The 23371-nt window shown below is 44.4% G+C and overlaps 1 protein-coding gene across 1 annotated transcript in view; it reads right to left on the bottom strand.

Annotated features, from left to right (window-relative positions):
- CEP135 (centrosomal protein 135) overlaps nucleotides 1-20198 on the bottom strand; it is a 445305-nt gene extending 425107 nt beyond the window's left edge. Inside the window, exons 1-3 of the mRNA XM_030191406.1 lie at nucleotides 20082-20198; nucleotides 4855-5045; nucleotides 222-389 (exon numbers count right to left, since the gene is read on the bottom strand). Of these exons, the coding sequence (XP_030047266.1) occupies nucleotides 222-389; nucleotides 4855-5045; nucleotides 20082-20194 (472 nt within the window). The 5' untranslated portion in view covers nucleotides 20195-20198. The remainder of the gene's footprint in view (nucleotides 1-221; nucleotides 390-4854; nucleotides 5046-20081) is intronic.
- Between the last annotated feature and the right edge of the window lie 3173 nt (nucleotides 20199-23371).

Here is a 23371-nt window from a genome sequence, read left to right as displayed (position 1 = left end):
GCTATCCCACTACAATCAAGTACAAACAGTACTTGATCACCAACCCACTTTTTCTGAAATTTGACATACTGACAAGGAGCTCACAAGGCTTTGAACTAGCAATATGTTCTACATTTCAGGAACAAAAAATTTAGCTTGTCCTAGAGATACCAGTAAAAGTTGCAAAGTAACACAAAAATGTTGCAATAACCAATTGTGGCAAAGCAGTGAAGCAGCCCTACCTGGGGTTTGTACCACTGCCTGAAGGTTTTTTTCCTGGAGCTGCTGAATTTTTTCAGACTTGGCCTTGCTGTCTTTCTCCAACAATCTAATTTTATGGATATACTGATTATTCAAAAATTTCAGGTCAGCTGTCTGATGTTCAAGTTTTCTTAATGTGACCTTCAAATCTTAAAAAATAAAAACAGAAGTTAAAAAAAAATATATATAAGCACATGCCAAAATTATATATGAAAAATAATTCAGACTTTAAAACTGCATAAAAAAAAAAGCAAAGTTGCTTACCTGGGATAGGTGTTTTACACAGACTACAGGATTAATCAGACACAAAAGTGCATGATGTTGAACTGCTCTGGAACAGAACACCTTTCACATAGCTCACAACTAATAAAAATGTTCTGAGCATGCACAGCCTTTCCTAAGTGCAGCAGACTCCTCAGTCCTCTCAGTTAGTTTTATAGCTCAATAAGTGCAATTGTTGGAGAGGTGGGACCAATTGGTATATATATAGAAGCATTCTTGAGATCAAGTAAACACAGCCAGTCCCCTATGGAGAAATAGGGGAGGATTGTGGGAAGGGTATTCATTTTGAACTTCTCTGTAGAAGTGAAGTTGGAGTTTTTGAGGTTCAGATCGGGGTAAAGATCGCCTATCTTTTTATGAATGAGGAAATACTTGGAATAGAACCTATGATTCTTTTCCTACAATGAAACAGCTTCTTGCAACAGCAAAAGGATCTCTTCCTGAAGAAACCAAAACTGTATCCCACCCACAAGAGGCAAGACAGGGTGTAGGTTTGTAAATGAACTGGTAGTGTTTGGCTGGTTCAGTCAAAAAGCGGAATGTTGTTTAGGATGAGCAGAAGCAACCCCTTTAAGGATTAATAATGTCATTATGTTTGTTGAGACTGCCTGACAACAGGGAGGTAAGTTCTCTCCCAAAAGAAGGCTCTCCTATACTGGGTTATACTTATACATCTGTAGGAAATGCAAATTACAATAAAGCAGCAGAAAGGTGCTGCAAGGTGAAACAATGGGCCTAGATGATATCGACCATCTCCAACCTGATAAAGAGAATAGCTCCAGTGAGAAGCGCATCTGCTAACTTGGTGTGTACATACTAATCCAGATGCCCACACCCACAGAGGCTGATCCTGATATCTTGAAGTGCCGCTGGTCCGGAAAGACTTTGCCCTGAATTGTACCAAAGCAGACCCTGAGATATTCCAGCTTCTCAATAGGCACCAGATGGCTCTTGGGAAAGTTGATCACCCATCCAAAAAAAGAAAGACATCACCTGGTTGGTGGTCTCCAGCTCTCCCATTCTGACGCCACTTGCATCAGCCAGTTGTCTAAATACGGGTTAACTCAAATCCCCTTCTTCGGAGGAACACTGCCACTACCACCATGATCCTGGACATCGTTCTGGAAGCCGTAGCCAGGCCAAAGGGCAGGAACTGGAAGTGTTTGTACCATTTCCTTTCAAGTTTTCTGCATAATCTTTTTGTGTTCATAATGTTAGTATCAAACCATGGTAATGATTTAGGGTTTTTTTTTCTTTAGTCTTTTTGTTTTTATTTGTTCAGGAGCTATGCATCTAAGGTCTTTTTGTTTCATCCCAGAGTCGGGAAAAATTACTTGGATTATCTAGAAATAAATGTAAATTGACTTGGAACTGGGACCAAAATTCTGTTATGTCTGTTTTGCCCCTTGTTATATAAGTCATGGTAGAGTGAACAGTCTTAGATTTGGAGGACATTTCACTAGCCACTTTAGCCTTTCCTCATAGGGAAGGCTTCCCATCCCCTTTATCATTTTCATCGCCCTTCTCTGCACCTTTTCTAATTCCAGTATATCTTTTTTGAGATGCAGCAACCAGAACGGAACCCAATATTTGAGGTGCGGCCTCCCCCATCCCTGAAGGGGATCATCGGGATTCTTCCACTTTGCTATCATACGCACAAGAGCCTTGTGAAGGAGAAAATGCTTTAGGGGTCCTGTAAGCCCTTCCAGAAGCAGATCCCCTTCCAAGGGGTCCGTAGCCAGAAGCTTGAGCATGGCCAGGACCTTCGTCACCTTGTCAATAAGGCGAAATAGCTCCTCTCTCCAAAACAGATGGATCACATGGAACCACTCTTCCTCAACTTCCCAAGGCAAGGGACGCTCAGAATCCGAATCCAAGGGAGACTGGGAGTCTGAGGGGGCCTCCAATTCCCCCTCCCCCCAATCTCCTCTCTGAGGCCGTCAGATCCACTGGAACCCCCACTTCAGTTTCCACCTTTTAAAATTGACCACAGGGTCCCAATCACCTGTATAGCCTGCTTGACCAACTGGGCCAAGGTCTGAAGCAAAAAAGCTCCAGGGAGCCCCCCCCCTCCCAAAAGACCCAAGGGGGGGGGGACAAGGAAATGGAGAGCCCTCCCCCCCCCTCCCAATGGGAATGTAGAAGCCTAGAAAAGGTAGCTGGGTCCCAAGGCCTCGGTAGAGCTGGCATCAAAGTGAGCTCCAGGAGACCTCCGCGCCTCTCCCTCCCCCGGCTTTTACAAGTCCCGCAGTACCTGCTAGCTGGCATGCCCAATCACATACCAGGTACGCGTGGGCTTGCCTGAGCACTGGCGTCTAACTCAGCCTGGGGCAGTAAAGGAGTAGCCTAATGGTTAATGCTGCGGGCTTTGATCCTGGCAACCTAGGTTCAATTCCCACTGCAGCTTCTTGTGACCTTGGGCAAGTCATTACCCCATGTAATAAAAACTCAAATTGTGAGCCCTCTAGGGTCAGAGAAAAGTACCTGCATATAATCGGTACAGTGCTGCGTACATCTAGTAGCACTATAGAAATGATTAGTAGTGGTGCCTCCTGCATCTCAGCCATTCCCCAGCTCTCTGAAGGTGCGCTAACAGGGAATACCTTATATACAAGAAAAAGGGATTTCCAGGTCTGTTTCCTTTGTTTTTTTAACTTTCTTAAAGCTGCAGTAACAGCTTTAAGGAGAAAGGAGCTTTATTTCCTTAACTAGGGAATAAAGCAACCCAGGACAATGTTGTTTTGTATTTAAAATAATTCTGGGATTTGTCCCAGCATACATGTTTTCATTGATCACAGGACACAAGGAATTCTTGAAGGCTATCTTTTCCATCTTACAAGGTTTTTCGTTTTAAGAGAATTTTTTTCTGGTCTATTTTCCTATCAAGCTGATAAGGCCTGAAATAGTCTACCAACATCTGTTATTGGTCTTTCTTGTTATCCCCTTTGCCGTAAAGCTATCAAAACTATTTTGTTTAAGAAGTGAGTGATGTCATTTTAGATTTTCAATTATTGGTTTTGTCTTAAGTTTGTATATTCCCAGTAGTTTTGTTACTGGTTAATCTTGCTGTAATCTGCTCCGAACCATATTTTGGTGCAAGCGGAACATAAGTTCTAGGTAAAGGTGTTTTTTTTTTTTTTTTGGAGGGGGGGTTGTTTTGTTTTTTAAACTTTGGAACCTGGGAGCTACAGGGTGTACGGGCCAGAAGGATGGGGGGGGGTGGGGACCTGCAACCCTCAGCAAGGCCCTATGGGACCGAGTCAGAGCCTTACATTGTGGCACTAAGAAGTGCAACTCGGGGTTGGTGGTTGGGAGGTGGGGCTGGTGCTGGGCGGACTTCTACGGTCTGTGCCCTGAAAATGGCAGAAATAAATCAAGGTCAGGTATACACATAAAGTAGCACCTATGAGTTTAAATTGTTGGGCAGACTAGATGGACCATGCAGGTCTTTTTCTGCCGTCATCTATTATGTTACTATGAAGGCCAAGTTCGGCACTCAACCAGGTATGGTCAGAGACCATAAACCTGGGAGCGACCGTTATGCTTGTCCATTATGTGCAGCCGCAGCCAGCTGAGCGGGGAGCTAGACCAGAGACAAGACGACCGACAGAACAACTTACCACTTACTGAAGGTAGAGAAAATACTGCTGGTAGGAATGGATAACGAGCGATCAGTAAAGAACAGTGGAGCAGACGAAAAGGAAAAGGCCCTGTGGTGCTAAGAATATCACGTAGACTAATGCCACACAGACACTCAAGAGCTGAGGTCCGCAGACTGGAGCTCAGAGCTAAGACAACAAACTCTCCTGGCTCCTCTTGTGAGTTTGGGCCATGGTCCAAACACCAGGAGCAAGGTCCAGCTAACTTAACTGCACCAGATGAAGGCCATGGACTGTGCCCCTGGGAGTCATGTCTATCTACTGGATCCTGCCACAACAGCCCTACCTGCACCTTCTGCTGGAGAAAAAGAAATACTGAAGTTCACAAGTCAGCACCAGCCCTTTTACCATCGATATCACTGGTTGAAATCAGTATCTCAACTCCCACCTGCTGTTCGGGAAGGGACACAACCCACTTATCAGGGCTAGTGTGATGGGATAAAAAAAAGAATAGGGTCTTAGAGATGTGCCTCCTCCAACACAACCAGGAGTGGCCTAGATACACAACTCCCAGGACCCCCCACTATAAAGTCTCTGTTTATACAAATAAAATTCCTGTGTTGGATCTTGCACTGCAATGTATGGTGTCTTAACCAAAAGAGATGAAAATGAAACTCAGTAGCCATGTACTATTTTGTCTAGTTTAGAGAAAACTTTAAACGTGTGCTCTTACCCTTGATATGACGATCAGATTCTTCTTTTAGTTTCAATAACTCTATGTGCAGTTCATTATTTTCTCTGACAACTCTGGCATTTTCTGTTTTGTAAGGTTCTAGAAGAGCATCAAAATTTTTATTTTCCTTTTCCGTTTTCCCAGCTGTTAACTTTGCATTGCGGAGGCTTTCTGTTGTATGTACAAGATCACTGAAATGAAAGACCAGCAGAGGTTTGAGGGTTTTTTTTTTTGTTTTTTTAAATCAACTAAAATCCATATCCCACACTAGCAGAAATGATGCTAAAACTGTAAGATACCTATAAGTAATATGCGCTCAGTAAGATGCACCTTACTAGAGTAGGAAGATGATTATTTGGTTATGTCAGTAGCAAAGTACGACTAAAAACTTTTAAAGCAACTATAATTAGGGAATATGCATTCAATTTCCTTTAATTTCTCTCAACCAAAATTATCTTAAAAACTAATGTTTAGTTGGTATTGGATATGTCAACAAAATGTGGAAAAAATACTGCTCTGACTTAATCAATCTATAGTCCATCTAACTACAAAAGATCACTCTAGTTTTCAGGATATCTACAATGAATATGCATGAGGTAAATTTTCATGCACAACCTGCATTCTGTGCAAATCTCTCATGTGCATATTCAAGATGGATATCTTGAAAACCTGACTGGATAGTATTGTCTTTCCTGACGGCTGGGTTCAGAACCCCTGCTCTAGAAAGAGAACAGCAAGAAATCAGGCAAAATCAAATTTGTAAAATAAGGACACATATAAAAACGTAAACAAAATGTAACAATACCATTAGCACAGTGGTTCCCAAACCTGGTCCTGGAGGCACCCCAACCAGTCAGGTTTTCTGTATATTCACAATGAATATTCATGAGAGAGATCTGCATGCATTGCCTCTACTTCATGTAAATCTATCTCATGAATATTCATTGTGAATATATAGAAAACCTGACTGGCTGGGGTGCCTCCAGGACCAGGTTTGGGAACCACTGCACTAGCAAAAATTAATCAGGTGAAGTCAAAGATAATCATATATCATAGAAATAATTAAACAAAAATCATCATCTTTCCTCATTTCAAACCACACTATCCCGATACTTCTCAATATCAAGTGATAAACTAAACTATTCCATAATGGATATGAATGTGCCTTCTGATGAATAAGATAAGTCCTGTCTCTGAGATTAAGAATGAGTGGTTAGGCTTTGAACGAAACAATACTATTTAACCGATGTCTCTCTCTGAGCCACTCCCTGGCTTTCCAAATCAATTGTTAATTCTGACTCTAAAACAACGTTCTAATGACATTTCCATTTTTAACTTGAATAAATCATCAAACTAGGATGTTCCCCAATGGGCGCTACTTCCTCTCCTATTTCATATGTGTTAAATAAGAATACTGAAGCCTTCCTGGGAGTATAAGCACTGGACAACTTGCTCACTTCACACTCTTCGTCAGATCGGAGAGAAGGAAGAGCTTAAAGAAGAATATGGTTCAAGGCAGACTGAAACCTTCTCATATAGGTGAGTCTGAGATTTGATATATAGAAGAGTGAAAGGGGAGCTTGCTCTGAGCAAAACCTTGCTTGAACAGGCATTAAGGGAAAATTAGGTTCTTACCTTGGTAATTTTCTTTCCTTTAGTCACAGCAGATGAATCCATTACAAATGGGTTGTGTCCACCTACCAGCAGGGGGAGATAGATAACACTGAAAACCATAGTGCCTCTTGGACGGCTAGCTCCATCTGCCTCTCAGTATTTGAAGCTTCCAAAGCAGTGTTAAACCGCAAAGTAGCATAACATGAACTTTCCTCACAGCGAATGAACGCCCCAGAACAGAAGCAATAACAAAAAGGAGGGATGAACTCAACCTCCTGTAATAGAACAGAAATCCTGAAGACTGTTTTCCAACTTCTCCCAATGAGGGAACATGTCTGCAGGAAAAACTGAACACAAAACAGAGTCAATCAGAGAGGGATCATGGATTCATCTGCTGTGACTAAAGGAAAGAAAATTACCAAGGTAAGAACCTAATTTTCCCTTACTTGTCATCAGCAGCAGATGAATCCATTACGAATGGGATGTATCAAAGCAATCCCTAGATAGGGCAGGAACAAGTCACACCATGCGCAAGCACTTGTGCTCCAAAAAGCGCGTCCCTCCTGGCAGCCACATCCAGCCTCTAATGACAGACAAAAGAGAGCTTAGAAGCCCAAGTAGCTGCACTACATATTTCTTGAAGAGAGAGTGCTCCCGTCTCAGCCCAAGAGGAAGAAATCACTCTTGTGGAATGTGCCTTAAAGGCGTCAGGCGGAGGCAGGCCAGATAGCAGATATGCAGAAAAAATGGCTTCCTTAAGCCAACGGGCTATAGTGGCTATAGATGCTGGAGACCCTCTGCGAGGACCTGACAATAATACAAAAAGGTGATCAGAGGTCCTGAAAGTATTAGACATCTGCAGATACTGCAACACAGCCCTGCGCACATCCAGAAGGTGCAACTGCCCAAAAGATTCCGGAAACTCCTCCCTAGTAAAGGAGGGCAGATAAATAGGCTGGTTTAGGTGAAACGCTGAAACCACCTTAAGCAGGAAGGAAGGCACAGTACGTACCATTACTCCGGAAATGGGTCTCGACAGGACAGCGTCTGGAGCTCAGACACCCGTCTTGCCGATGTAATGGCCACCAAAAAGACTGTCTTTAGAGTCACATCCTTCTCCAAAGCTCGCCTCAGCGGCTCGAAGGGCGAACACTGAAGAGCCTTCAATACCAGCCCCAGGTTCAAAGCCAGACAAGGTGCCCGGGAAGGGAGGACGGAGCCGAAGCACCCCTCTAAGAAACCGTGCACAGCTAAGGAGAGACCAGCGACCTTCCCTCGAAAGCATGCCAGTGCTGCCACATGCACCCGCAGGGAATTATAGGCCAAGCCTTTTTGTACACCATCCTGCAAAAAGTCAAGAATCGGCGAGACAGAAGCCCGCATGGGTATGATCACCTTTGGAACACACCAAGCCTCAAACTGGCACCAAATCCGGGCATACGCAACGGAAGTGGACCGCTTGCGGGCCTGCAAGACAGCGGAGATGACCTTGTTAGAATAGCTCTTGTCTCACAATTGCACCCTCTCAATAGCCATGCCGTAAGACCAAAGCGGCAGGGATCCTCCATGGTTACCAGGCCCTGCGTCAACAGGTTCGGTACCAGAAACAAAGAAAGAGGAGCCTCCACCAGCATCAGCCGGAGGTCTGCATAGCAGGACCGCCTGGGCCAATCCGGGACAATGAGAATCACCACTCCCTGGTGCAGCCGAATTTGCAGGAGTACTCGCCCTATCAAGGGCCAAGGCTAACTTTGCAATTCTTCTTTCAAACATATGGTAAATACTGTTTTTCATATTATTCCGTTGTTGCACAGCCATTAGACTTGCCTCGCTTTGAATTATTGCCAAGCTAAATGCAAATGTAAGCTCTGCCTCGCTTTGAATTGTAGCCAAGCTTAAATGCAAATGTAAACTCTGCCTCGCTTTGAATTGCCAAGACTTATGCAAAGTAAGCTTTGCCTCGCTTTGAATGTAGACTAGCTAAATGTTTGTAACAGCGCCTCAAACATAGATATAAATACCAACAAAACACTCCTAATCATCCTTTGTCTCACCCTACTCTTACACGCAAACACAACACAGATAACAACAACCCCATAAATCACAAATCACACAGCACTCACACACACACAATGCCCACCTCAAAGAACATCCAAAATAATTCACACACAATACACCAACCCTATGTACAACCTATCAGCAACTCATCAACCCAAAGACACAATAACCAACCAAAAGGAAAAATCTCCAGATACGAACATCACCAACAAAAAGAAGAAAACAACAATAACAAATTCAACCCCCGAAGAAACAGACAACTAATAAAAATAAACACATCGAACCACCCCGCGGAACCATACCACTCAATCCAACTAGGATACATCAATGCAAGATCAGCAGTAAGAAACTCAGTAGACATACTAGACTGGATCACCACAGATAATCTAGACCTTCTATTTATCACAGAAACCTGGTTCCATAGCCCCACAGACCCCGCCATCTTAGAAACATGCCCACCAGAATACAAAATCACCCACTGGTCTAGAATTGGAAAAAGAGGAGGCGGAATAGCCATAATTTACAAACCCGAATTCACCATCACAATCACGGGTGAATCCACCTCACCACAACTCGAAATTGCATCGACAAGAATTAATCACCCCAAACCTAATAGGACACCTTAACACAATCCTATTCTACAGACCACCAGGAAAATGGAAAGACTCCCAAACACTACTCATGGACTTCATCTCAAACTCCTGTGTATCTACCTCAAACATCCTTATAATAGGAGACATCAACCTACACCTGGAAGATGACACCTCACCAAGCACACGAGAATGCAAAGAATTCTTAAATCTCTGGGATCTGCAAGCACCCAACAAGCAACCAACACACAAAAAAGGACACACACTAGATATCATAACAAGCAAATTCGAACCGGACTCAACAATTATACTCACCGACACAAAATGGACACCTACATTATGGTCAGACCACCACAAAGCAAATGTCTCTCTCTGCTGGCGAAAAACACACATAAACACAACCAATAAACATGAGCGAACAACATACAAAACGAGAGGAAAAATAGACCCCACAATATTTTGGCAACAGATCTACCAGAACGAATGGTCAACAAATGCTGACACCATCCAATTCCTCCAAGAATGGGACGACTTATGTACAACAACACTAGACAAAATCGCCCCATTCCAAACTAGAACATCGCACAGGAAAAAATCAAATCCATGGTTCACCGAAGAGCTGAAAAAACTTAAAACACAAGTCAGGAAACTAGAATGCGCATGGAACAAAAAGAGAGACGAACAAACACTAAACGCCTGGAAACTACTTCGGAGAAAATACAAATATACCATAAAACAGACTAAAAGACTACATTACAAAACAATAATAGGACCAAACTACAAAGACACACATAAACTCTTCAACCTGGTGAATAAACTGTTAGACACCACACCAGTCACAAACAACGGTAAAGACATACCAGATGTGGACAACTTCAAGGAGAAAATCATACAATTACGACTCAAAATACCCACTAGCCCTATTGAATACGCCACAATTCTAGATTGTCTAGATCCAGAAGGAGGAACATATCCAGCAGACAGAACCTGGACCGAATTCGAATTACTATCAGAAGACCTCATCTCTAAAACACTTAAAAGATATGCCAAATCCCACTGCAAACTAGACATTTGCCCAAATAAACTCATGAACTCTGCTCCTCAACAATTCATAGTAGACCTAACAAACCACGTAAACTTCATGCTACAAAACGGACTCTTCCCAAAAGAAAAAGGAAAAAAATATTACTCACTCCAATTCCTAAAGATACAAAGAAAAGCATGAGCAAAATAACCAACTACAGGCCAGTAGCATCCATACCACTAATAACCAAAATAACTGAAGGAATGGTAACGAAACAACTCACAAACTATCTAAACAAACACTCAATACTGCATGACGCCCAATCAGGATTCCGATCAAATCACAGCACAGAAACGGTACTAGTCACCCTTATGACTAAATTTAAACAAACAATAGCTACCGGTAACAATATACTCCTCCTACAATTCGACATGTCAAGTCCCTTCGATATGGTTGACCACGGAATCCTATTACACATACTTGAATATTTCGGCATAGGAGGAAATGTCCTGAACTGGTTCAAGGGGTTCCTAACCCAGCGTTCATATCAAGTTACATCAAATTCAACCACATCTACTGCATGGACACCTGAATGTGGAGTACCACAAGGATCACCCCTCTCACCAACCATTTTCAACCTAATGATGATCCCTTTGACAAAACTCCTATCAAACCACAACCTCAATCCATATATATACGCCGATGATGTAACAATATACATCCCTTTCAAACAAGACATTAAAGAAATCCACAACGAAATCAATCAAAGTCTACACATCATGAACACATGGGCAGATGCATTTCGTCTGAAATTAAATGCAGAAAAAACTCAATGCCTGATACTCACCTCCCAATACAACACGAATGATTTCACCACTATAAACACACCAAAACTAAACCTTCCAATCTCAGAAACGCTAAAAATCCTTGGAGTCACTATCGACCGCCACTTAACACTTGAAACTCATGCAAACAATACAACCAAAAAGATGTTCTACTGCATGTGGAAACTGAAAAGAATAAGACCATTCTTCCCAAGATCCGTCTTTCGTAGCCTACTGCAATCCCTCGTACTCAGTCACTTGGATTACTGCAACTCACTGTGCAGGTTGCAAAGAGCAAATACTGAGGAAACTTCAAACAGCCCAGAACACAGCAGCCAGACTCATCTTCGGAAAACCAAAATATGAAAGTGCAAAACCCTTACGAGAGAAGCTAAACTGGCTTCCACTCAAGGAACGCATTACTTTTAAAGTATGCACATTAATCCACAAAATCATTCACGGCGAAGTTCCAGCCTACATGTCTGAGTTAATAGACTTACCACCCTGAAACGCTAGAAGATCATCCCGAACCTTCCTCAACCTCCACTTCCCCAATTGCAAGGGCATACAAGACGCTACACGGATCAACCTTTTCTCACATGAGCACGCAGTTCTGGAACACACTGCCGCGCAACCTGAGAATGATTCACGAGCAAGCCTCCTTCCGCAAACTACTAAAAACCCATCTTTTCGATAAAATTTACGGAAAAAACCAAAACACATAAAGTCCACACTAACTGTTCACTAATGCTCAATACATCCATTTCTGAACTCTCACCCCCGTAATCTAACTTCACTCATACCTTTATCCACAGATATATGTTTACCACACATAATGCCCTTCTAGCTTCCCGCTGTCCCCTTCCAATGTTTCAAAGCTTTGATCCATTGTTATATTCTGCAACAATACTTTGATTGTCTTGCATAACTCTTCATAATGTAATCCATAACCAAGTTGTAACAAATTGTACTTCCATCTTTCATATCATATTGTAAGCCACACTGAGCCCGCAAAAAGGTGGGAAAATGTGGGATACAAATGCAATAAATAATAATAATAATAATAACACATATAGGAGGCCCAGAGGCCAGGGTTGAGCCAAGGCATCCAACCCCGCCGAGCGAGGATCTCTCCGTCTGCTGTAAAAGCACGGGACTTTGGTATTTGTGCTTGACGCCATCAGATCCGCTACGGGCATTCCCCATTTGACACAGAGTTGAAGGAACAATTTGTCTGCCAACTCCCACTCCGCTGGGTCGATATGGTGTCTGCTTAGATAATCAGCTTGCACGTTGCTCTGACCTGCAATATGAGCTGCTGACAGGAAATGTAGATGCAGCTCGGCCCAGTGGCAAATCTGAGCGGCCTGCACGGCCAGTGCTCTGCACTGGGTTCCACCTTGACGATTTATGTAGGCCACTGCTGCCATATTGTCCGACAGCACTCTGACAGCCAATCCCTCCAAGATCAATTGAAAGGCCAGCAACGCCTAGAAAATTGCTTTTAACTCCAAGCAATTGATGGACCACTTCGATTCTTCGAGTGTCCACAGACCCTGGGCATGCCTCTCCTGGCAATGAGCTCCCCTGCCCTTCAGGCTGGCATTGGTTACCACCAGGCACCAGTCGGGGAGCGCTAATGGCATTCCTCGCTGCAGCTTGCTGTCTGAGAGCCACCACTCCATGCTGAGTCGGGCCACAGGGAGCCAACTGAGTCTGTACTGATAATCCTGGGAAATGGGAGACTAACGTTGTAGCAGGGAACACTGCAGCGGTCTCATGTGTGCTCTCGCCCAAGGCACCACTTCTAGGGTGGCCGTCATCGACCCCAAGAGCTGGACAATGTCCCAAGCTCGCGGGGGCGAGGCATCCTCAGGAGCAGACGGACCTGGTTATGAAGCTTGCACCTCCTTTGCTAGGGTAAAAAAAACCAACCTCAAGGCCATGTCGAACCAAACCCCCAAATACTCTAGAGATTGAGAGGGGGTCAGGTGACTTTTGGGTATATTGATGACCCAGCCCAGAGACTGCAGTACTGATACCACTCTGGCTGTTACATGACGACTCTCTTCTGCAGAGTCCGCTCTGATAAGCCAGTCGTCGAGGTGCGGGGGAACCTGGATACCCTCTCGTCTGAGAAAGGCAGCTACTACCACCATTACCTTGGAAAAGGTTCGGGGAGCTGTGGCGAGGCCAAAAGGCAAGGCCCGAAACTAAAAGTGTTTTCCCAACACCGCAAACCGGAGAAACCATTGGTGCGGGGGCCAAATAGAGATGTGCAAGTAAGGTTCTTTCAGGTCCAGAAACGTGAGAAACTCTCCTGGCTGAACCACCGCAATGACAGAGCGCAGGGTTTCCATGTGGAAATGCCATACTTTGAGTGACTCGTTGACTTTCTTCAAGTCGAGAATGGGCTGAAAAGACCTGCCTTTTCGCGGCACCACAAAATAAATGGTGTAACGACCGCAGCCGCGTTCGGCGGGAGGCACGGGGATCATCGCTCCCAGGTGCAACAAAAGCCTTGCAAGGTCTCCCCTACAGCCGCCCGTTTGACGGCAGTGCCGCATCAGGACTCCAAAAAAACGTCTCTCACCGGGGCAGTAAATGCCAATCTGTAGCCGTCTCTGATCAGGTCCAAAACCCACTGATCTGAGGTAATCTTGACCCACTCCTCGAGAAAGAGGGAAAGACGTCCTCCAACTGCAGGAATCGAGGAGTGGGCCGGCGTACCATCATTGAGAGGGTCGCCCATGAACTCCAGGCCTTGAACCGGCCGTTGTGGAGCGTTTGTCCGCGCAAAAGGAGTTCCTCTGCTGAAAAGGGGCACGCAAAGTAAACCCAGCAGAACGCCCCGGGCGGTACCTTCTAGCTTCACGGAAGCGAGGTCTGGAAGAGGAAGGAACCGCCTGACTCTTGGAAGAAGGCCGCGGCCTATCCTCAGGTAACCGCTGGGGTTTAGCATCCCCCAGGCCCTTGACAATTTTCTCCAACTCCTCACCAAATAGAAGGCCCTGGAAGGGCAACTTCACCAACCTTTGCTTAGAGGCCATGTCAGCTGCCCAATGCCGTAGCCATAGAAGGCGGCGAGCGGCCACCGCCACAGACATCTGTTTAGCCAAGGCTCTGACCAGATCATAAAGGGCGTCAGCCAAAAATGACAAGGCCGACTCCATCCGCGGTGCCACCTTCATAAGGGGTTCCGCTCCACCCCCTGGCTGTTCCACTGCCTGTTGCAACCAAGCGAGGCAGGCTCGAGCAGCATAACAACTGCACACAGACGCCCGTAAGGCTAGGCCTGAAATTTCAAAGGACCGTTTCAGTGCTGATTCCAGCCGTCGGTCCTGCATGTCCTTCAGGGCGACCCCTCCCTCTACTGGGAGGGTAGTCTTCTTCGTCACAGCCGTGACTAGGGCATCTACTCTAGGCATGGCCAAGCGTGCCAAGTGCTCCTCACTAAGAAGTGCCCCATTGCCCTGGCAACTTTCAAAGGCCCCTCGGGGTCAGCCCATTGAGCCGAAATAAGCTCTTGGATGGAGTCAAGGAAAGGCTCGAGCAGGTTTCTTAGTACTTGCCATCCTCGGATTACCCGAGGAGGCCTCGCCAAGCGCAGGATCTTCAATAGAGAGAACCTGCAAGGCAGAAATAAGCGCTGGCAGCTCCTCACAGTGGAAAATCCTAACCGCGGTGGGATCATCTGGATCCAGTGGCAATACGGCACCTTCCTCTGGCTCCTCAGACCACGAAGGCCTGCCAGACCCCTCAGAATCCCCACAGCCCGACCACGGGGGAGGGGGGAGGGGGAAGGGAGGTGCGCCACTCTCAGAAGGGGAATTTACCCTTCTATGCTTGTCCTGCGGCCTACTGTCTGGGGAAAACAACGCCTGACGGCAATCCCGGGCCGGCCTCCACCGGAGGGGAACCAGGTAGCAACGCGGAGTCAGACACCCGCGGCAGAGCCCTCTTTAACATGAACGCTTTATGTAAAAGCAAAACAAACTCAAGGGAGAAAGGCTCACCCTGGTCTCTCAGTTCCAATCCGAGGCAAGCAGCTCCTCTGGTAGCCTCCATCCGAGACTCCCCTCCGGCCTCAGACCCCTCCGCTCCTGCGGGGGTCGAGCCATGCGGCGCGCATCCAAGATGGCGCCCACTGCCAGCTCCACCGAGCGGGAAGAGACCTCGCTTGCCATGCTCGGGCCGGCCCTGACGTTTGAACAGCATGATTTACAGAGCCCCGCTGTGGATCTGCACTTGCCACAACGTGAACAGCGCTTAACAACCTCCGCAGCCATCGCTGAAAATGGCGGATTCGCGCCAAAATGTCCCGATCGCGGGCCCTCCCCGGAGGAGCTACAAGACTCTTACCTCACCAGACCGAGTCACAGAGCTCCGGTCACGCTGCACATACAGAAGGAAGCCTCAGAATCGCAGCGCTAACAAGCGCGTTGTGTTTGTTTTTGTTTTTTTTAACGCTGTGAGGAAAGTTAGAGGCAACAGGTACAGAGGCACTCCGGAGGTCCAGGAGAGTGGGAAAGGCAGGGAAAGGACGAACCAATGTGCCTGCATCCACATAGAAGAGCGTGGGAAAGGCAGGGAAAGGACGAACCAATGTGCCTGCATCCACATAGAAGAGCGTGGGAAAGGCAGGGAAAGGATGAACCAATGTGCCTGCATCCACATAGAAGAGCGTGGGAAAGGCAGGGAAAGGACGAACCAATGTGCCTGCATCCACATAGAAGAGCGTGGGAAAGGCAGGGAAAGGACAAACCAATGTGCCTGCATCCACATAGAAGAGTGTGGGAAAGGCAGGGACAGGGCAAACCTATATGCCTGCATCCACATAGGGGGAAGTGTAAGGCAGGGAAAGGGCTAACCTATGTGCTTTTAAAGTGAAGCTGCAATAGCCACAACACCCCTGCCACAACTGGAAAAAGCCCAGGAGTCACCCCAGGCAGATTTTTGAAGGAGCTGAATAAGCTGCGTCCAACCCTGCTGGGGAGATAGAGAATACTAAGAGGCAGATGGAGCTAGCTGGCCAAGAGGCACTATGGTTTTTCAGTGCTATCTCCCCCTGCTGGTAGGTGGACACAACCCATTCGTAATGGATTCATCTGCTTGATGACAAGGAACAGCCACTCAACCCCTGACTGTGCTAAACTAGACCCAAAGGACACCAGTAGTCAGATCAAACCAGAGCTGCACAGAGATGTCCCTCCACCTGCTAGATAGAGAGAATACTGAGGTTTATTTGGCTGCACAGGTCCACATATAGCAAACCTCGGAGGTTCTCTCTATCTCCACCTGCTGGTAGAGGGACACAACCCACAAGTCTCTGGATTGATCTGTGGGATGCTATGAAAATTTTGATTAGATAAACACCACTATGATACATCCCAGAAGAATCTGTATGCGAGTATATTCATCCTTTAAGTCAAGACAGTATAGTTAATCTCATTACTGAAACATGGGGAGAAGGATTCCTAGGGAAACCATCCTGAACATTTCTTTTGCCAGTTATCTGTTCACGATCCATAGGTCTAGGATGGGATGAAATCCCCATGTTTTTTTGGTTACCATGAAATATTTAGAATAAAAATCCTGTCCTCTTTCCGCTATTAAAACTGGTTTGACCACATTGGCTTGTAAAGAAGGAAGTAATTCCTGGTGTTGAAAGCTTATGTTTTGATGCTTACAGACAGCAACTTGGAGGGACAGTTTCCAATTGTAGAATGTAACCCATGCAGACTATTTTGAGACACTAGTCCAAGGCTAAAGTAGCAGAATTGGAGGCACTGAGGCAGACAGAGAGGTATACAGAGCAGATCAAGACGGACATAGTAGAGAAGTCCCGCCTCTAGTCTGGCAGCCTTGCCTTTGAGGAAAGATGTCACCTAAAAGAAGAGCATCACACTAGAAAAGTAGAAAGCAATACTGTGACCAGAATCTTCCCTCCAGAAGATGCAATGTCTCTCGCACAAAGGATATCTTTCCAGGAGCTTCAGTCTAGGAGGGAAGGATTAGGAAGGCTATTCTAGTTGGTGATTTGATCAGCAGGCACGTAGATAGCTGGATGGCTAGTAGACATAAGGATTGCTTGGTGCCTGCCTGATGCAAAGGTGCAAACCTCACACATCACCTGGGTAAGATTTTAGATAGTGCTGGGGAAGAGCCGGCTGTCTTGGTACATGTGGGTAGGAACAACACAGGAAAATGCGAGAGGGAGGTTTTGAAAGCTAACTTTAGGCTCTTAGGTAGAAAATTGAAATCCAGATCCTTCTGGATAGCATTTTCAGAAATGCTCCCTGTTCCACGCATAGGACCCAAGAGGCAGGCAGAGCTCTGGAGTCTTGATGCGCAGTTGAAACAATGGTGTAGGGATTTGTTAGGAACAGGGAAACATTCTGAGAAAGGACCTATTCTGAAAGGATGGATTCCACCTTAAACAGGATAGCACCAGGCTTCTGGCACTAACATTTAAAAAGGAGATAGAGCAGCTTTTAAACTAGAATGGTGGGGGGGGGGGGGGGGGGGGTGGAGCCAACAGTTTCTCAGGAATGGATGGTTCAGTGAGGTATCATTTTAGAATACTATCAAAACAGTACTTTTAGGGAATCCTGACAGATTTCAACAAGTGTGAAAGAAAACCAGGCTTTAAGAAGAGAGCAGAGTAAAAGGTTGAAAATTATTCCTGACAACTCCAAAACAGATTGTACATAAAAATAAAAAACACAATTTGAAGTGTCTGTATACAAATGTTAGAAGACTAAAAAAATAAGATATAAGAATTACAGTATATAGCATTAAACAAAGAGGAAGTATAAAAGGCATCTCAGAGACCTGGGGGAAGGAGAACAAAAAATGGGACAGTGCTACTAGGGTAAAAATTATATTGCGATGCCAGGGTGTATCAAATGGGGGGGGGCTTGTGCTATTAGATAAAGAAGGAATTGAGTCAAATAAAATAAAAATTCTGCAAACAAACAGATAGCAACGTGGAATCCTTAATGATAGAACTCTGTGTGAAGGGAAGGGAAAAGAATATTGGTAGGGCTACACTACTGTCCAAGAAAGCCAGAATGAACAGAAAGATAATGTCAAAGTTCAATATGTAAAGAAATCATTTTGTACAATTATAATACACTAAAGAAACCCGACTGCAAAACTTTATTATGACACAATTTGATCGATATAGAAGAATTTGTGATTCCAACAAAGAATTTTTTAAAACTTCAGCAACTTTAGGTACGAGGTTGCGTGTTAGATAATACTCTACAAAAATCAATTAGAAAAGCATCTAAGAGGACATTCTTTAATCCTGGAAAAACCCTGTTGGAGTATAGTCAAAAACTGGTTACCGTACCTACTCCAATATAAACCCATCCATATATAAAGCGAAGATACCTACCTGTAGTAGATATTCTCAGAGGACAACAGGCCTTATATTCTCACACGTGGGTAACACTTTGCCACATTGCCCAGTCTGGGCTTTAGAACAAGCTAAGAGCTTGGTGGAGCGCGAGACACATTCTACCGCCCATGCACGAGTGCCTTTCCACCCGCCGTGAGGGCGTGGTTACCGCAGTTAGATACTACAGCAAGAAAAATAAAAATAGGAGACAACTCCTGGGGAAGGTGGGAGGGTTTGTGAGAATATAAGGCCTGCTGTCCTCGGAGAATACCTGCTACAGGTAAGTATCTTCAATTTCTCTGAAGACCAACAGTCCATTAATTCCCACAAGTGGGGTATCCCTAGCATCCAGGCTCACCTAAAACAACAAACTTTGGTCAACTGGGCCACGCAATGGCAAGGACATAACTCAGATCAACCTAAAACTACATACAACTGAGAGAGAATGCAGCCTGAAACAGAATAAAAGGTTCTAGGGGGTGGAGTTGGGATTCTAGACCCCAAACAGATTCTGCAACACTGTCTGTCCGAACCGACTATCACGTCGGTCAAGGCAGTAATGAGATGTGAATGTGTGGACTGAAGACCACGTCGCAGCCTTGCAAATTTCTTCAATAGAGGCTGACTGCAAGTGGGCTACCAAGGCAGCCATGGCTCTGACACTGAGCCTTGACATGACCCTCCAGAGTCAGCCCAGCCTGGGCTCAAGTGAAAGAAATGCAGTGTGCCAGCCAGTTAAAGATTGTGCGTTTCCTGACGGCAAACCCTATCCTATTGGGATCAAAAGAAACAAAAAGTTGGGCGGACTGTCTGTTGGGGCCTTTTCCGCTCCACGTAGGCCAATGCTCGCTTGCAGCCCAAAGTGTGCAAGATGCTCTTGCCAGGATCTTCATGAATTTGGGGGAAAGAATGTTGGCAAGACAATTGACTGGTTCAGATGGAATTCCAACACAACCTTTGGTAGGAACTTAAGTGACGCATGAGGTCCGCCACCTTCACACCAGGCAGGCAAGTGACCAGCCGATCCTCACGTCCACCAGCCACCCAGCTATCTACATACCCAATGATCAAATCACCAACTACAACAGCTGTCCTAACCCATCCATCCTGGAAAGAAGCTCCTGGAGACACATGTGTAGTATGAGAGGATACTGCATCCCCTGGTGGGTAGGTCCTGGCTACTAATCCCTTGGTGGGTAGGTCCTGGAGAGCTAATCCATCCACAGTACCATCAAATGACGTCACCAATGTGGCTGACTTGTCCTGCTGTCTACAGAGAACTTCCATTACAGATAAGTAACCTCAATTTCTCTCACTAACTTGGCAGTTCTACATGTTTAGCCTCTTAAGGCACTTGGTGTAGCAAAAGTTTTCCATCATTACACTAAACAGTGAAAGTACCATAAGAATCAATCATGAAGAGGCACAAGTTTCTGTGCATAGACACCTCAAATAATCAACAGGAATGAGAAAAAAAGAACTACATATTAGCTTTATGTTGTCTAAGCTAATCATAAAATTAACATCCCTCAAGAAATTTAGCTCAATGTCAAATAAAATAATTCTCTTCCATATACAAAGTGTGCTAAAGAGATAAAAAAAATTCTGTAAGTATTACTTTAAAGACTTGCACTTGGTAAATATATTAATCTAAAGACTGTTATACTACAAAACAGAGGGCATTTTCTCAACTTTTTTTTTCATTAGGATACCTGAAAAGTTTTTCAACTAGAGGCAGAGACTCAATTCCCAGGGGCTGCCTGTATCCCAGTTGATCTAGTCTTTTCCGAAGGTTAGTGAACTTTCTCTCCATAGCTGTACTCATTGTGAATGTGCTTCACAAATTTTATCGCCCCAGAAAATCAAATATCCTGCAAAACAAGATAAATATAGCTAAAAACAAATGAAGTTTTTTACTACAATTACAACAACAAAGTAAAACACAATCATTTCACATTACATTTTTATTTCCTATACCACAAAATCATTACCACCACCTAAACGATTTACATTCTGACTAAAACATTTAGAGTAAGAAATAAATTTGGAAACATAAGGTAGCCTAGGTTACAATTTTCAGTTTATAAGGGTAGGTTTTTAGTTTGGGAGTCAACTTACAACTAAATTACATTAGGATAGGAGAATGTAATAAAGATATTAAAGATAGCGGTAAAACTGAAGTAACATTAGCACTACTCCAAGGGCAGCTAATACTTATAATCATTTAAACATTCAATAGCAGGAAATAATTGCTTAAAATACGTCTTGAGAAGTGTTTAAAAGCAAGCTCCTTCCAAAGATCCAATGTTAAGGCGTTTTATAATGTAGGGGCAGTGATACTGAAACAAGTAGTTCTAGCTAAATGAGAGCAAACTTGAAGACAAGGCAGGATCACAAGTTGACCCTTAATGGTATATGATATGAGAAAGACAGGAAGGCAGAGTAGGGTACTTGATGTGTAAGAATTAGAATTTTAAACAGAATTTGATAGAAAATTGGAAGCCAGTGCTCTTTAATCAAGAGGTCAGACGCACAGTCATATTTCTAGGATCTGTATAATGGTTTAACTGTGATATTTTGAATAACTTATAACCTGGGCAGATGATATTGTGGTGGGCCTTGCAATAAGGAGTTGCAATAAATCAAGCCTCGTGAAGACTAAAGCATGAACAAACAGCAAATTGAATGATCAAGAAGAGAACAATAAGCATGTATTTGATGAAGTGCATACAATGATTTCTGAATGACTGTAAAAATATGAGTTGAGAATTTAAGGTGATTGTCTATGGTGACCCCTTGAATTCTGACTCATGTAAAAAAAAAAATTGTGCATCTTGGATACAAGGTAAACATGACCAAAAACAGTCAAATTGACCTCAAGATAGCCATTTACCTTGATCAAATCATTTTATTTATACCCAGACCACTGTTAAGAGCCAGCTTGATGGCCAGTCCTCCTATTTTCAATTCTCAGATTCATCTCTACTTCCTGATCTTCAAGCAAGCAGAAGTTTTTGGAAGGAAGAATGGCTGTTGCTGCTATGCTGCACTTAGAGCCTCAAAAGGAAAAAGGTGAAGTTCAGTCATACCTGTTAATTTCCTTTCCATTAGTTCTGCTGCATCATGCTGACTAGCGGGTTATTAATCCTGCCTACCAGCAGATAAGATAGAGAAACTGACTTTTCCTAGTGACATCACTGGTACAAGGGGCTGGTGCTATGTGGAAAAAAAAAAACTCCAGTTTGCCTCTGCCATAGCAGCAGTTCCTTTAAACCACATCCATGCCCCAATCAATCACTGCAGCTATAAACAAATTTAGAACCAGAAACTATACTCTTTTAAAAAAGACCAGGGCCGTGCAACATTGATCATAAGATTGTCATGCACATCTTCCCGTGTTATTGCTCTGTAAAGCTGCCGAAGAAAGTTTACTTCCTCTTTACGTTTATCAAAAAACAAAACAAAACAAAAAAAACCTTGTTTTTCTCTACCTAGGTGTTTTAGATTGTTGGGTTTTTTTTTCTTTGTTTGGATTTGTTTTTGATGCAGTTATTGCCAGCTGGGCATCTGATCAAATTTTTTATTTCTTTTGGGCCATTTTGAGTTTGTGGTTCTGTGATTTTCATCAATGTGTTTGAAAAATAGGCCAGTAACTTCAAGTTCTGCTCCACGTGCAAAGATAGCATATTTGTTTCTTTTTGAAAATTGCATAGGCAAAAAAGTACCTGCAGAGATTTGCACCTGTTTTTCTGCAGGGTTCTTTTTCTGTTCAAAAAAAACCTGTGCAATTTTGAAAATGCAAAACTGTGCATGGCATTGCGTGCTGTGCCAATACCCCAACCTTTGGGGGGGGGGGGGGCGCCAACTGATAGTCTGCAGGGGGGCACCAGAGACCCTTGGCACGGCTCTGAAAAAGACCACTGGAGAGAAAGACAGATTACCATGAGACCTGCTAACCAAAGTCTTCCAAGGTTTGGGAGAGGGGGAGGGACGAGGAGGGTCTCAGGACAATGTAGCAGGACTAAAGGAAAAGATATTAACAAGTATGACTAAATTTCACCTTACTTAAGTGTCCAGACTGCATCATCATGACTAGTAGGATGAACCCAAGAAGAACTCACTGGGTGGGGAAAGACAAGGCCACCTGGCTCTGGCCAGTACATCCAGTCTGTAATGCTTCACAAAGGAATGAAGCAACCACCAAGTTGCTGCCCAGCAGATATCCTCTGGGGAGACTATTCAGATCTCTGCCCAAGAAATTGCCTGTCCCCAAATCGAATGTGCACTCGACCTGGAAGGCACTCGTTTGTCCCTGAGGATGTAGGCAATTTCGATGGCTGCCTTTATACAATGCACAATAGAGGCCTTCGATGCTGTCTGGCCCTTTCAGGGGCCATATAATAGGACAAAGATGATTAAAGAGCAAAAGGCAATTGTTTTCTTCAAGTACCTGATCAGAACTCTGCGAACATCCAGTTTGTGGAGCCTCCTGACTGTCAAAACTAAACCTTAATTCACAAAGGAGGGAAGGCAGACCTCTTGGTTTATATGAAAAGGAGAGATTAACTTTGAGAGAAAGGACATACCAATGCAGAAGGACAGAAGGCTCTCCAGGTAAGAGCAACAAAGGTCCCAACGGGCCAGGAACTGAAACTCCAACACTCTCCTGGCCAACGACATTCCCACCAGGAAGACCAAAGACCATCTTCAAAGTGAGATCCTTAATCAAAACTGACCTCAGAAGCTCAAAGGGCGCTCCCGAGAGGATATTCCATACTACATTTAAATCCTAAGAGGGAAGAGACTGTCAGACAAGAGGTCACAAGAGAATAACCCCCTTCAAAAAACAAGTGATACCCCATGAGCAGTTAGGTTTTGGGCTTTCCCTTACCCTATAAATAAGAAGGGACTGCCAGCTGAATCTTAAAGAGTTCAGCGTCAACCCCTAATCAAATCCCTGCTGCAGAAAATTGAAATACTTAAAAGTAATGGAAGCGATGCT

The sequence above is a fragment of the Microcaecilia unicolor genome, chromosome 2 (genome assembly GCF_901765095.1).
Source record: "Microcaecilia unicolor chromosome 2, aMicUni1.1, whole genome shotgun sequence".
Classification (NCBI taxonomy): Eukaryota; Metazoa; Chordata; class Amphibia; order Gymnophiona; family Siphonopidae; genus Microcaecilia; species Microcaecilia unicolor.
This window is presented reverse-complemented; position numbering and strand designations above follow the sequence as displayed.